Source organism: Macaca fascicularis, chromosome 12 (assembly GCF_037993035.2).
Source record: "Macaca fascicularis isolate 582-1 chromosome 12, T2T-MFA8v1.1".
Lineage (NCBI taxonomy): Eukaryota > Metazoa > Chordata > Mammalia > Primates > Cercopithecidae > Macaca > Macaca fascicularis.
In genome coordinates, this window is record NC_088386.1 from 118,859,456 (window position 1) to 118,874,225 (window position 14,770).

The following is a 14,770-nucleotide window of genomic DNA, read 5'->3' on the forward strand; positions in this document are numbered from 1 at the left end:
TGTCATACTTTCCTGTCTATTTGCATGCCTCATGATTTTGTGGTGTAAACTGGGCATTTTAGATGGTATTTTGTAGCAACTCAGAATACCGATTTTCCCGCCCCTCTTCCAGGGCTGCTGCTTGTTGTGTTGTTTCCTTATTTGTTTACTGACGTGGCTGAACTATTACACTGAGGTTTGTTTATTCTGCCCAGTGTACCCTCTGATGTTTCTCCTCAAGAGGGCACATTTGGGCACACACATAGTCACCCTGGACTGCCCTTCTTGAGAGATGGTAGCCAATTTTCAGCAGGGCTTTCTTGAACTCTCAGATCTCCTTGTTAAGCTTCTGCTTTCATGGGTATCACCACCCAGCAATTATTCTTCACTAATTGCTAACTGATTGCTTTATTGTTTTGGACAAAGCTCTGCCCATAAATTTCCCCACTTGTGATCCAATTAAATTCAGATGCCCTTTGTGTATGGTTGTGTTTGAGGGCAGTCTTTGAGGCTTGTCATGTCAAGAAGGAGGGTTCTTAGGTATCTCTTTCCCTGGCTCTTTGTGAAACTTCTACAGTGGTTGGTTAGTCTTTCACTTGGTGCTGTCACAGAACTACCAGCCTCGTTTTTTTTTTTTTTTTTTTCTTTTTTAAATGGAGTCTTGCTCTGTTGCCAGGCTGGAGTGCAGTGGCGCGATCTCTCCTCACTGCGGTCTCCACCTCCCGGGTTCAAGTGATTCTCCTGCCTCAGCCTCCCGAGTAGCTGGGACTACAGGTATGTACCATCACGCCCAGCTAATTTTTGTATTTTTAATAGAGATGGGGTTTCACCATGTTGGCCAGGCTGGTCTCGATCTCCTGACTTTGTGTTCCGCCCGCCTTGGCCTCCTAAATTACTGGGCAGCCTCATCTTAATTGCTGACCCCCAAAGTCTGTGTTGTTTTTGACAGTGCCATTAGGCATGAACTTCTCCATTCTTTGTTCAAATATAGTCAGTCTTAGAAGTTGCTAAGGGGCTCTGTGGTCTTACAGCTTGCTTCTCTAGTCTGTGCAGAACCTTTGTGCCACTGTTCTGGAGCTGGGGCTGGGGACAGCAGCTTGATTTTCTTATAGTTAATCTGTTCTGTGAGTGGTCTACTAGGCCATCAGTGTACCCATCAGTCTTCTCTGTTTGGAACTTCTTTGCCTGCATGGAACCTCTGCCTTACAAGAGGTGAGGCATAGATGATCTGTGCTCGGTGTCCTTGGCCTGCTGCACCTGGGGTAGAGCTTCTGCCCTAAGAGTGGGGACTGGATGAAAGAGAAAGGATTCTTTAGTTCTCTCATCTATCTACACTTGCCTGGAATAGAGTTTCTGCAACACAGAGCTAGGGGTAGGAGGTGAAAAACACTGGCTGCTTCCATCACTTGTTAAGAAATTGTAGTCCTGGATTTGGAGCTGGGTAGGGTAACTAGTTACTAGTTTGCTTCAATTTTGTTTCTTCAAGAATGATGGCCGGATGCGGTGGCTCACACCTGTAATCCCAGCACTTTGGGAGGCCGAGGTGGGGAGAATTCCTTGAAACGAGGAGTTTGAGACTAGCTGGGGCAGCATCATGAGACCCTGTCTCTACAAAAAAATTTTGAAAAATTAGCTGAGTGTGGTCACACATGCCTGTAGTCCCGGAGGAGAGAGAATCGCTTGAGTCCAGGAGTTTGAGGCTGCAGTGAACTATAATCTGGTACTGTACTCTATCCTGGGTGAGATCTTGTCTTTAAAAAAAAAAAAAAAAGGTATTATTACCCACCTGCCACACAATGGCTGTCCCCTCTGCCCAGAGTGCTCTTTCTTTCCCAAATAGGCACAGGGTACACTCTCTCTTCCTTATGAGTCTGTTCAGATGTCACTTACCTCTAGCACCTCTCCAACGTTGCCCCAGTCACTTTCTATTTTCCTTAGCTGGGTTTATTTTCCTCATAACATTTATCACCACCTGGCATGTACACATGCATGCAGACATATGTATTTGCTTGTCTACCTCTCCCAGTGAACGTGTAGGTTGCATGAGAGCAGGAACTTAGGCCGTTTTGTTTACTGTTACGTTCGCAGTGCTTAGAACGATATCTAACATAGTGGATTTTCAATAAATCTGATGAATGCAAGGTACAGAATGACCAAAGTATACTGCTTTCCTGCGTCATAGTTTAACCTAACTTGAAAATTATTTGTAGAGCCATTGTGGAAAATGAATTTTTTGTGTTTGCAAACTCCAGTTGCTTGTTGCTGACTTGAGTGAGAAGGGGGTTCACAGGGATGGAATGCGGCGATTGTTTGGCAGTGGCTGCTGGGGCTGTGAGAGAGGATGGATGTGTCGTATTTGTAAAGTACTTGTCATCCCTAATGCAGTGAGATGCTAAAGCACAGGAAATGGGTAAATTTTTGGTCTTCCCCCAACCCTCTTTCTGACTAAAAGTACTGGGAAATGTTTGTGGATACTTTTTTGGTTAGAATGGCCATCTGTCTACAGTATGATGTGGAAACTTTTCTTGTAATTCCGTTGTTAATAGATACTGTACAAATGAGTCTCTTAGAAATATCAAGACATTGTAGGGGACCAGTATAGTAGCTGCTGTCTGATAGAAAAAAAAAAAAAATCTTCATTTGCTGATGTAACTTTTCTTTAAATTACTTAAAAATGATTTTGAACTAACGCCTTTCTTTTTCTTCCTTCTAGATTCTCGCTGAAGTCTGTTAATTCTTTTTGAGTACTTATGAATAACCACGTGTCTTCAAAACCATCTACCATGAAGCTAAAACATACCATCAACCCTATTCTTTTATATTTTATACATTTTCTAATATCACTTTATACTATTTTAACATACATTCCATTTTATTTTTTCTCTGAGTCAAGACAAGAAAAATCAAACCAAATTAAAGCAAAGCCTGTAAATTCAAAACCTGATTCTGCATACAGATCTGTGAATAGTTTGGATGGTTTGGCTTCAGTATTATACCCTGGATGTGATACTCTAGATAAAGTTTTTACATATGCAAAAAACAAGTTTAAGAACAAAAGACTCTTGGGAACACGTGAAGTTTTAAATGAGGAAGACGAAGTACAACCAAATGGAAAAATTTTTAAAAAGGTAAGGTGATCTTTCATTGCCTTTGAATTCTTTCTGAACAAAAATATCCTATTACAAATGAAGTAAAGGGCAGGCACAGCCTGCTTCCATTAGAATTTGCTGTTGAAGGAGAAACGGTGTAGGAAGGGGGCTAGACTGCCTTCTGATTTCTTCCTGTACTTACCAGCACTGATACGTTCTGAGTTTTCAGAAGGGCATCGCGACCCACTGGTGTGGAGCTCTTCTCCAATGTCTACCAGGGTTTGGAATGTCTAGGGCAGTTTTGGATATGAAACCATACTCCCTGTCTCTAGAGCAGCTGGGTGCTGGAAGTGGCTCCAGGTTTTAGGGTGGGATCTGCTGTGTTAAATGTGGTTAAATGTGGCTTAGATGTGGGTTGCAGTGAGTGCTTCATGTCTTTGTACTTTGGTTGTGGCAATTGCATGGTTCTTAAAACATTTCTTTTCAGAAATATGGAGAAACCTGCCATTGTTGGTTTGAAACAACGGGCAAGATGTTCTTAGAGGCAGTGTAACAGCAATTAAGAGCCTGGACTCCAGACCCAGACTATAGGTCTGAATCTTGGCTTTGCTGCTTACTAGCTTTCTGACCCTGGAAAAGTAGTTTAACTAATTTGCCTCAGTTTCTTTTTCTGTAATATGAAGATAGTGATCATTACTGACACTCAAGAGCCAAGCTGTTCTAACAGCTTTACGTATATCATCTTAAGACTCACAGTTACCCTATGAGTTAGTTATTGTTATCTTCACCTTACAGATGACAGCATTGAGGCACAGATAGTTGAGGTAACCTACCCCAAGGACACTACAGCTAGTGAAGCTGGGACTAGAATTCAGGCCTTCTGGCTCCAGAACTCATACCCTCCATTCTTCACTGATCACAGCTTTCAGGCTTCTTGTGAGGATTGAGTGTGTGTATGTATCTGCAATGTGCTTGGAACAACAGTTTGTGGCACTTAATGTAAATGCTCTAGCCTTTATTATTGCATTACTATTATCTTGAGAATTCAATGAGGAAAATTACAGTAGAAAATTCAATGAGGAAAATTAGATCATGGAATAGTGTAGTGCTTCACTGGTAGTATAGAAATGGCCTGAGAATGCTGTTTATGAACTTGGATATGTGACTTTCCTTAAGCAGTTCTTGAAACTCTAGTGTGTTAAAAATTGAAGATAAAGTATTTTTTAGAGGGGGTATAGTGATGTGTAGTTGGTTGATAACTGGGTTAGTTAATAGGTTTAATATCTTTTAACCATTTCCAGCTACCTTGATCTCCAACTGCCTGTTTTTCTGTCAGTTACAAGGAAACCATCAGATCTTGAAGGAGAGTCCAAATAACTCAAATAACTGCAACTATGGAATGAAAAACTCAGAACTCCTCTTTTACTGGAGGGCCAGAGGGATGTTGCTTAGCCTCCTCCGTATGGCCCATTAATTTTGCCACTTCTACAAGTTTCATACATCATTTTCCTCAAAACATGAAGGAGATGCCAAGCAAGTTGATGTCAGTAATTCCTAGAAACTAAAAACATTTTAACTCGACAACAGAATCTGTAAATTTCCTCACCTTTAAATAGAGTAGTTGTATATTTTACTTTATCGCAAGCAGTCCTGATTTATACTTGTTGCTGTGACATTAACAATGCCCCCTTACGGTCTCAAAAGTGCCCTAGTTTGGATAGTTATATGGTCACCTTACTTTTAAGGCATATTCCCTATTTCTTTTGCAGACTTAGAAAAAACTGAGTTTGTTTTCTGTTTAAGATCTCGCTGAAGTTAATAGCACATTTCTAGAAATTGAAATCATGAGTTAAGCATGTTCAATTTTTCTTCTCTAGCCTATGTATTGTAATTTGCAAAACGTTTTATCATAGTGAAGTTTGCTTTTGTCATATTTAGTACGGCTCTTTTTTTTTTTTTGAGACGGAATTTTACTCTTGTTGTCCAGGCTGGAGTGCAGTGGCACCATCTCAGCTCACTGCAACCTCCGCCTCCTGGGTTCAAGTGAATCTCCTGCCTCAGCCTCCTGAGTCGTTGGGATTACAGGCATGTGCCACCACGTCCGGCTAATTTTGTATTTTTAGTAGAGACGGTTTCTCCATGTTGGTCAGGCTGGTCTCAAACTCCCAACCTCAGGCGATCTGCCCACCTCGGCCTCCCAAAGTGCTGGGATTACAGGCATGAGCCACCGCGCCCGAACAGCACTTCTTTTTATGGCACACTGTTCTTGAGTCTGTGTTTGAGAAATCGGGTAGTTATGAGAAGGTACTGAAAACAGTACATTTTTACGTGCAAAAGTTTCCTACTTTTCTATCTGCTTATAGATTCATTTTTTGGTCTTTGATATGCTATTTGAATGCAAAGGTTAGATTCTCTTTTAGTCTAAGCATATTATTTTTCAGGAAGCTTAGTTTTTCTCCAGTATCCCACACATACTTTATTCATTTTATGTGGCTAGTATTGTCTTTCAGTCGTCATTCAGTATGTGCAGCAGCAAACTAGTTCTCAATTGTGTAAAAAGAAGAGACGCTTATGTGGTGAATTCATATTTCTTCCTAATTCATGTGTCATTAAACTGGACAAAATAAAATCCTTCAGCTATGATAGTTCTTCCCTAAATGTGCGTGTGTAAGTGTATGTGGCTCTTTCCTGCTTGTCTTGACCATAGTGCCTTTGTATTCGTTCATTATTCAACAAAGCATGAAGTATTTGAACTCATAAAAGGTAGGAAGTGAGACAGATTGGTTTTTAGCAATTTTTTTTTTGTCTATAGTTCATTACTGTGAAGTTTTATTTAGTTAGTATAGGAGGTTCTGAATTTCTATATGTCAGATCTGCCTGCTAGCATTTGCTATGAAATTGGCATTTGTGGTTCATCAGACTTTGTTCAGAAGGCTATGTCTAGACTCTGACTTGGGAACATGTTATAGTTTTCTTTAGGGTCATTGGGAAAGTAGAATTAATATTTAGGTTTTGCATATAATAAATGAAACAAGTACTTTTTCTTGGCCATACTCAAGAAGAAAGTGTGCAGTATCGCTGGTTAGCTGAGGCTTAGTTTCAGTTTATTCTGTGTTGCAGCTGTGGCAGTGATCTGCAGACTGCAGAGTGGGTATCTCAGCTGCATGTTAAACATGTTAGGCTCTTTTTTTGTTTTCCCCTCTCTTGGTTTCTTGTTACATCCATTGCATTGCGTCAGTAGCAGCATCTGCCTAGCATGTTGAGAAGGGGAACTTTCACAACCGATGGGTTAAGCTGTGTACTTTCTGCCATTAATGCCTGCTGGCTGATCAAGCTCAGTGGAGTGTATCTTCATTAAATAGTTTCCATATTTGAAGATCATCTTCAACTGGAAAAGAAAATGAATGGAGTAGCAATATTTAAAATAGTTTTTGAGGAAGATTTTTGGGGATTAACCCCAGAATGTTGTATCTGATATGGTTGAAGGAAAGATGCACAAGCCTTATTTCAAATTAATGAACTTTGAAGCTTTGTTTCCATCTTATCCCAACAGTCTATTTTGAGGTCCTGAGGGGAGGATGAGCGGACGAAAAAAGACAGTGGCAATGACCCTGCTCTCATTGTGTCCAGGATAGAGTAGCCACCAGCTTCACTGCGACCAGATTCTTCTGGGGGGACAGAAAAACAAAAGGCACTTGGTTGCTTGGCAGGCCTTTTCAGGCTCTTTTTAAGTTTCATATGGTTTTATAAAACTGTAGCAGAGTTAAGAGCTGGAACCTGTGTCAGCATCACCTGATTCCAGTGTTCCCAGCAGTAAATGCATTGCACTAACATCAATCTTGAAATGAACAGTGAAATGGTTTCAGAACAACTTTAAAATACATGTATACCTGAAATAGAACAAAGCTGCAAAGACTAAAAATAGAAACAGAAAAGAGTACAGCTGGCTCATATACTTTGTGAGCTATCAGAAACACTTAATTTTTTCTTAGGTATTTTACAAAAATAAGAAGAGAATGAGGGATTATGTAATAATGGTACTTAGAGAAGACTTCACTGACATTCCTTCTAAATTGATCCAAAAAGATAATAGAAACACTCATTTATGTCCTTGTAAGTTGACTTACTTTTCTTTTCCTCTTTCTTAATGCCATCTTTTGTGTTATTTCTTACTCTAGTCACATTTTTTACCCTGTTTGTGTATGTGTATAATATTTATTTTCTGATTTATTAGGACATTTGCATCATGCTGTATGTAACAAATTATGGTCACTCTCTTGGCTGGGATTTGTAGGCTGGCTATTATGTTACTCTTCTCTTAGTTTCCCCATCCAAACTGTCCCTCTCCTTTCATCCTGTTTATTAAAGGCACTACTGCATACCAAATTGTTGAAGCCAAAACATCAGGGGTGTCTGATTTACATCTCTTACAGCCTCCTCCCTCCTTTTTTGCTTCCACACTTGCCCCCAACTATAGTTCTCTCACACACAGCATAAAAAGGATTTTTTTTTGTTAATCAGGCCATCTTACTCACCTGCTTAATAACACCCCGACTTCTTTCTATAGTGCAGTGGAAACATTGTGATTTTATGGTTAGTCTCTGGAATGAGTTTGCCTGGGTTCATATTCTAGTCCCATCACTTATTAGTTACATGATTTTGAACAGGTTATATTTACTCTACATCTCCGTATTCTCATGTGTAAAATAGGGATAATAATAGTAACAGTTTTTTACAGGTATGATTAAGAGTTTAGTAAGTTAACACTTGCAATGTCCTTAGCATGTAGTAAGCACTAATAAAGGTTAGTTACCCTCATTATCATGATCATGATTATTACAACCATCCAGATCTCTTGAATATTTTTACTCTGTGGCTCCCCTCAGACTAATTTTTTCACCATGATCTTCAGTTGCAGAGAGAATGGTTAAATGAAGCCAGGTGTAGTGTACTGAAGAAGACAGGAACGTGTGTAATTTTGAAATATTTCTAAATAGTGAAAGTAAAACAAGTCCTAGTGCTTAAAGAGGTGTTCGATATGAGACAAGATTACCACCTGGAAGTAGAGAAGGAAGGGTGGAAGGGGTGTGTGTGTGTGTGTGTGTGTGTGTGTGTGTGTGTGTGTGTGTGTATTTTAAGACAGAGTCTCACTCTTGCCCAGGCTGGAGTACAGTGGTATGATCACAGCTCTCTGCAGCCTTGAGTTCCTGGGGTCAGGTGATCCTTTTGCCTCAGCCTTCTAGGTAGTTGGAACAACAGGCATGTACTGCACGCCTGGCTAATTTTACATTTTTTTAGACATGGGATCTTGCTGTGTTGCCCAGGCTGGTCTCAAATTCCTGGCCTCAAATGAGTCACCTGTCTCAGCCTTCCAAAGTGTTGGGATTACAGGCATGAGCCACTGCACCTGCCCAGAGGAGGCTATTTGAATAGAGAGAAAGTTTCAGAGGTATTTCAGAGGGTGAGAAAACGAATAGACCAGGGATGTATGATAGGATTGCTTCAGGGTGTGGAGGTCCTGGATTAAAGGTTGGCTGTTCTGCAGCAGTGTTCAATGATATTGGCAAGGAATAAATAGTTTAATCTTGTCTTGGGCTAGCCATAGGGACAAAGTTAGGATTAGAAACTTTTCCAGCACAAATCAGATAAAATATAGAGTGGGTAGTGTCCTCTAAATGAAATATTTATGAAAAACATAATTACTAGATGATTCCGTGGTTGAAAGAATTAAAATCATGAGCTTCAGATTTTTCCATTTTATTTTTTACATATGTGGAAATCTTCACGCTCATTTGATTCCTTTGCCACATGGTGGCATCATTGCATGAGTTTACATATTTGGATTATACATCAAACGCCTTTTCAGAACACACCTAGTCTTTGAAATTTAGAAATCCTGTCATTTACATGCTAGAATCTGGAAGGTAGTGCATTCTTAACCTTTAGAGTGTAACATTCTTAATAATTGTAATCCAGTTCCTGCACGTTTTGGCCAAGTTCTCATCTGTCTTCTCACCCCCACAGAGCTCCTTTTGAAGTCATTGGAGCTCCCTGTGCTGAGCATTTCATGGGGGTGAAGAGCAAGGTGAGAGTTTGGGGCCAGTAAAGTAAATAAGTATCATCTTAAATGCAGTTGCTTTATCCATCAAAATAAACATTTATTTCTTAAATACATAATTGCATGGGACACTAGATGGCAGCATTTATCCTTTTCCATTTTTATCTTTATCCAGCCTCTTCTAGAAATTTCTTAAATGTTTATATTGATAAAATGAACATGGTCAGATGATTTTAAGGTGTTTGAGATGTATGTTACTGACACAGCCGTGTTTGGGAATTAATCACCTATATGTTTTTGCAGAGAGAGGAACTTTTTATACAATCTGTATGTAATTAAGGATTTTATACAATCTATATGTAGGGTTTTGTCTAAGTTGAGGAAACTTTCTAAAGACAATATGTTAAAAAACTTTAAAAGGGAGTTTTTACTAGTGCATATTTGATATTACCAGCACTTTTGATAAACAGATAAAATATTGAAAGCCTGGTGGTGCCAGTAAGCATTTAAGGCTTGAACAGAGGGACTTTGAATAATATAACTAGTCCACCTGGTTGTGTAAACAGAAACTTGTTTACTTTGCTTTTGCTTATCCAGAGTTTGATACTGCAGTTCAAGTTCAACAATCATAAAGATTTCTGTTAGCTTGGGTAGAGAAAGTTTCTGTGAATCGTATTGTACCATCTGATACTGACATTTAGGAATTCCTGAATAGAGAGAAATTAAAATTTTGGCATCTGTGGTACTTGGTACTAGGCTAAATATTAAGTTAACACCTAAATCATTTAAATAGATGAAATTTGTAAGTAGACGATTAGTATATGACCATTTGGCCAGGCAGTTGACTTTTAGGATCCTATCAAACTCTCAATATTTTTGAAAACCAAAAATAAAGCCAAAAACCCCCCAGTTACAGTATAAGATTTAAGTTGTATAGAAGATGTCACAAAATAGCTCATTTTTAAAATGTATTTTTCACTCAAACTCAATCTCTAGCTTTTTATTCAAAAAATAATTCTATGCAAACAACTTTCTGGTTCATCATAACATTTGGACGATATTCTGGTTTCTTTTTGTAAATTATTATTTTGATTACATTAAAGGGTATTTGTCTTTTGTTTTGTCAGGTTATTCTTGGACAGTATAATTGGCTCTCCTATGAAGATGTCTTCGTTCGAGCCTTGAATTTTGGGAATGGCTTACAGATGTTGGGCCAGAAACCAAAGACCAACATCGCCATCTTCTGTGAGACCAGGGCCGAGTGGATGATAGCTGCACAGGCGTGTTTTATGTATAATTTTCAGCGTATGTAGACTTTCTTACCTCTGGAAAAATGAACTAACAGATATTTATTGAAATACTTTACTCTGAAGAGGTTAAAATTCTGATGTTAATTTTCACCCAGTGTCCGGTTAGTGGAGAACTCTGTTGTGACTTGGAATTCTTGGTGTATTTTGGAAAATAAATCAATTATATGACAAATTGTACCAATGAATGTTGCAGTGAGGCTTGCACCTCTTAATAGGAGACTTTCAGGGTCTTGAGAACTAGACCTACACTTAGGGGCCATTGTTCCAATACCGTTTCTCAGGAATCCTCTTTAGAAGTTACTGTCGTTTTGTTCTGTCATCTCTATCAGTAACAACAGTTGACCTCCAAAACGCTTCCATACTGAAACCTGGTGAACTTCAAGGTGCTGGGTTAAACAATAGAGTTTTCATATTGTAGTTATTTGAGTGGTAATTGTGGTGGCTCAGTCTGTGAGATAGTTCTGGAAGTGTAAGTTCAGAGGTCTGGGTGCCAAAATGTGACGGTAATTTGTGGATGTTTAGTCTCATCTTTCAGATGAAACAAAATACACTTTCACCAGATTTCTTGCTGTAAATTCCTCCACTTTTTTTTTTCCTTTTTTGAGATGGAGTCTCGCTCTGTCACCAGGCTGGAGTGCAGTGGTGCAATCTCAGTTTACTGCAGCCTCTGCCTCCCGGGTTCAAGCAATTCTCCTCCCTCACCTTCCCGAGTAGCTGGGACTACAGGCGCATACTGCCACACCCGGCTAATTTTTTGTATTTTTAGTAGAGATGGAGTTTCACCATGTTGGCCAGGATGGTCTTGATCTCCTGACCTCGTGATCTGCCCGCCTCGGCCTCCCAAAGTGCTGGAATTATAAGCGTGAGCCACCGCGCCTGGCCTCCTCCACTTTTTCTTTTAAACAAACATTCCATTTTTGTTTTCACAGGTTTGGATTTACATTGTTTCTTTTGAGGAGCTTTAAAAGAATTATTTTCAAAGTCATTTTTTGTATCTTTTTTTTGAGTTAGGCAGAAAGTAAATAAAAATCTACATTATTCATGTTATGTAATTTCAGCATTTCTGACGATGTTTGTCTTTAGATATTTTTGCTTGAGAATAAACGCTACTGCCACTTGTTTGTGCTCTTGACATACACTGTAAATCTGACATTCAGTGTGTCATCCTATTTGTATATGTTCTTTTTCACATTATAGAACCAAGTGGTCAATAATTAAGAGTTTGAAGTTTTAGAAATCAGTTATAATTTCTTCACAATATGGTAGTCCCATAGTAACATTTGTAAGTGAAACAAAATAAAAATTTAAATATCTTCATCTTTAAAAATTGGAAATCTTGGGGCATTTAGGGAAGGATGAGTAGGTGTAATGTTGATTAGTATGATAAGATAACTTTAAAAAGCATAACACTTATAAACTATGGATTTAACAGTTTAGGGCTCCCAATATTTTATTATGATTCATCTCTCCATTCAGAGACTTTATATAGAGTTAAATGTTTTAATATTTGACTGGCTGCTTCTTTTCCTTTTAGTTGTTACATTATATGCTACTCTAGGAGGTCCAGCCATTGTTCATGGATTAAATGAAACAGAGGTGACCAACATCATTACTAGTAAAGAGCTCTTACAAACAAAGTTGAAGGTGAGGACTCTAGTTACTAACTGTCTGATATTTTAGAATTTTCAGTGTCATGAGCCCTATTATTGATACTTAGTTCTTTTATGACTTTTGAGTCCTTAATCTTTGTGGAATTTTATGAATATCATACTTTATTTTTTCCTTTAGAAAATAAAAAGTAGATTTTGTATATATTCATGTGTAAGTAATCCAGAGTTATAAATTGTTAAGATACTTATGTTTAAATTGAAGAAATTATGACTACTTTTTCTTTTATTGTGCTCATCTATTTTCTAGTTTACTTGTAGTAAATTTGTAGTTTTGATGGGTTATATTTTAAACTAGTAATTTTTATTTTACTTCTGAAGCATTAAGTAACTACAAGTTTTTAGAATTGTTTGAAAATTAAAAAGGGAGCCTTTTAATGAAATTACAGTAAAAAGAGGTTTCTTTGGTCTCTAGACAACTCCCAGAAATATCTGGGCTGCTATTTTCTTTTTGAACAAGTTTACATGTGAATTTTCTCCTCCTTCCCCCATATATTTTTATGTAGTCTCTTGAAAATATGAGGGGCTTCTGGTTTCTCTACAGTTCAGGCAACATGTGTTTACATGCCCATTTTGTAAGGCAGTACCGTTCTTGATCAGGGTTTTACCAAAGGCCAGGGGTACACACAGTGAATCTAATGCTGTGAAATAATTTAAATTCAGACCAATACTTACCCATCTGTAAAAAGTGATATTATGCCAGGGTACCCTTTCTTCTTACTTTTTTGAGGCAAGAAGTTACTTAACAATTCACTGAATATGGTAAACTACTTTGCTTATTTGCTAAACTGCTTGAAAAATAATGAACACGATGAATGTTGTTGTATTTCTAGGATATAGTTTCTCTGGTCCCACGCCTGCGGCACATCATCACTGTTGATGGAAAGCCACCAACCTGGTCCGAGTTCCCCAAGGGGGTCATTGTGCATACCATGGCTGCAGTGGAGGCCCTGGGAGCCAAGGCCAGCATGGGTATGTTACACTTTTCTGATTCCTTACGTGTGCTTTCTGGTGACCACATTCTCCAGAATTATGCCAAAGTTTTGATCCTGAGGTTAGCTCAAATGACACATCAGTTTTCTAACATCAGTTAGGAAAACAGGTCCCTCTAGGTACACTTGAGTCTTTAAAGAAAGTTTTAAGAAAAAAATATAAACATTAATTATTCATGTTTTACAAGTAGTATTTATTTGAAATTTAAAATATTTTACATTATTCAATTTTTTTCATTCCCTTTTTATGATAGTTTTGGGTGGTTTTAAATTTAGTTTATAAATAGTACCATTAATCTTGTCCTATGTGAATTACCTGTAAGTAGTTTTAACAGAATGGCTAAACCTGGAGGCCTCCTTTTACTCCCTGCTCCAGTTCTTCCCTTTCCTGGGATGACAACCTTACCCTCCAGCTAGCACAATTAGGCATGGTGACTCTAGAAGTTCTACTCTCAAAAAAGTGTCAGAAGATGTTAGCTAGTATACTAGTGTTTACAGATACTGCAAAAGCTGCTGGGATGCTGGAACTGTATTTCCTCTGTAGTTGGAAACAGTAATTAATTAGATATAAGCATTCACTTAGCTCAAATTTTAGGCACCTGGAATTTGAGTGGTAGTGGGATATTTAGATGCAGATATATTGTGGACAGTGGTGTGTACAAGTCTAGTACTTGAGTTATGTTTGGAGTTAGAGATTTGGAAGCTGGAAGCGGTTTGGCTTTAATTATAGCTGTGGGAGTAGGGAGTGAGGTCACCAACAGGGAATGGTGGCTTCAAAGGGTACCAAGGACTAGTCAGAGAGGAAAGAAGAAACTATTTAGTAGTATGTGGTTCCTGGAAGCCAAGGGAAAGGAGATCTTGGTGAGTCATCAGCAGGATCAGGGGCTGCATGCAGAGGTCAGATGACACAAGGATGGTAGTTTCCAAGAAGTGGTGGTGTTGGAGAAGGGTGCTGTGGATTGAAGGAGTGAAGGGCTGATTTGGAAGTAAAGACTTTCAAGTGTAAATATTATTTAAGAAATATATCTTGACTGACAGGAGAGGAAGGGTATTCTATTAGGAGTACGTTTAAATAATTTTTTCACACTCATTTAGAAGTCCACATGTAGAGTATTTCTGGGAGTGGTTCAGATGTATCAACAATGCCAACCACGACCTATTTCTCTTTGTTCTTCTGCTGTGCCACCTCTATAACTTGTCAGCTATTGTCCTTAGGCTCGTAGTCTTCTGATTTCAAATGGTTCACATTGTCTTTTAATGCAGGACTCTGGGTGTAACCAAGTTAGTCAGCACTCTGAAGCAGTGAATGATTTTTAGCAAACACCTAGATACTCTAGTCTAAGCTACCTTTATTTCTTAGTTGAATTACTGGGATAATCTTGTCTCCCTGATACTTTTTTTGCCTTTCTAAAGTTAGCCACACAGCAGCCAAAGTGATCTTTTTTTCACAGATAATAACATACTCTTGTTCAAAACAACATTGCTTTACATCCAGAACGTACTCCAAAGTTCTTCCCATGGCCTTTGAGGTCCTATGTGTGGTCCCTGCTAGCCACTTGACCGTTGTTTCTTGCCACTCTTCCTCTTGCTCACTCTGTTCCAGCCACACTCCTTGCTGGTCTTTAGATATGCTGAGCACATTCCTACCTTTGGGTCTTTGCATTTCCTTATTTTC

The 14,770-nt window shown here is 38.6% G+C and overlaps 1 protein-coding gene across 5 annotated transcripts in view; it reads left to right on the top strand.

Annotated features, from left to right (window-relative positions):
- The window catches only part of ACSL3 (acyl-CoA synthetase long chain family member 3), an 80,646-nt gene that overhangs the window by 42,735 nt on the left and 23,141 nt on the right, over positions 1-14,770 (top strand). For 2 of the 5 annotated variants that reach the window (XM_065526166.1, XM_065526167.1), the window contains 5 exons: positions 656-753; positions 2,693-3,107; positions 10,254-10,431; positions 11,971-12,080; positions 12,937-13,075. In XM_065526166.1, coding sequence (XP_065382238.1) covers positions 2,730-3,107; positions 10,254-10,431; positions 11,971-12,080; positions 12,937-13,075 — 805 coding nt within the window. In that variant the 5' untranslated portion in view covers positions 656-753; positions 2,693-2,729. Of the gene's footprint in view, positions 1-655; positions 754-2,692; positions 3,108-8,448; positions 9,154-10,253; positions 10,432-11,970; positions 12,081-12,936; positions 13,076-14,770 lie in introns of those variants that run through there. The other 3 variants (XM_005574429.4, XM_005574430.4, XM_045367790.3) reach the window with 2 other exon arrangements.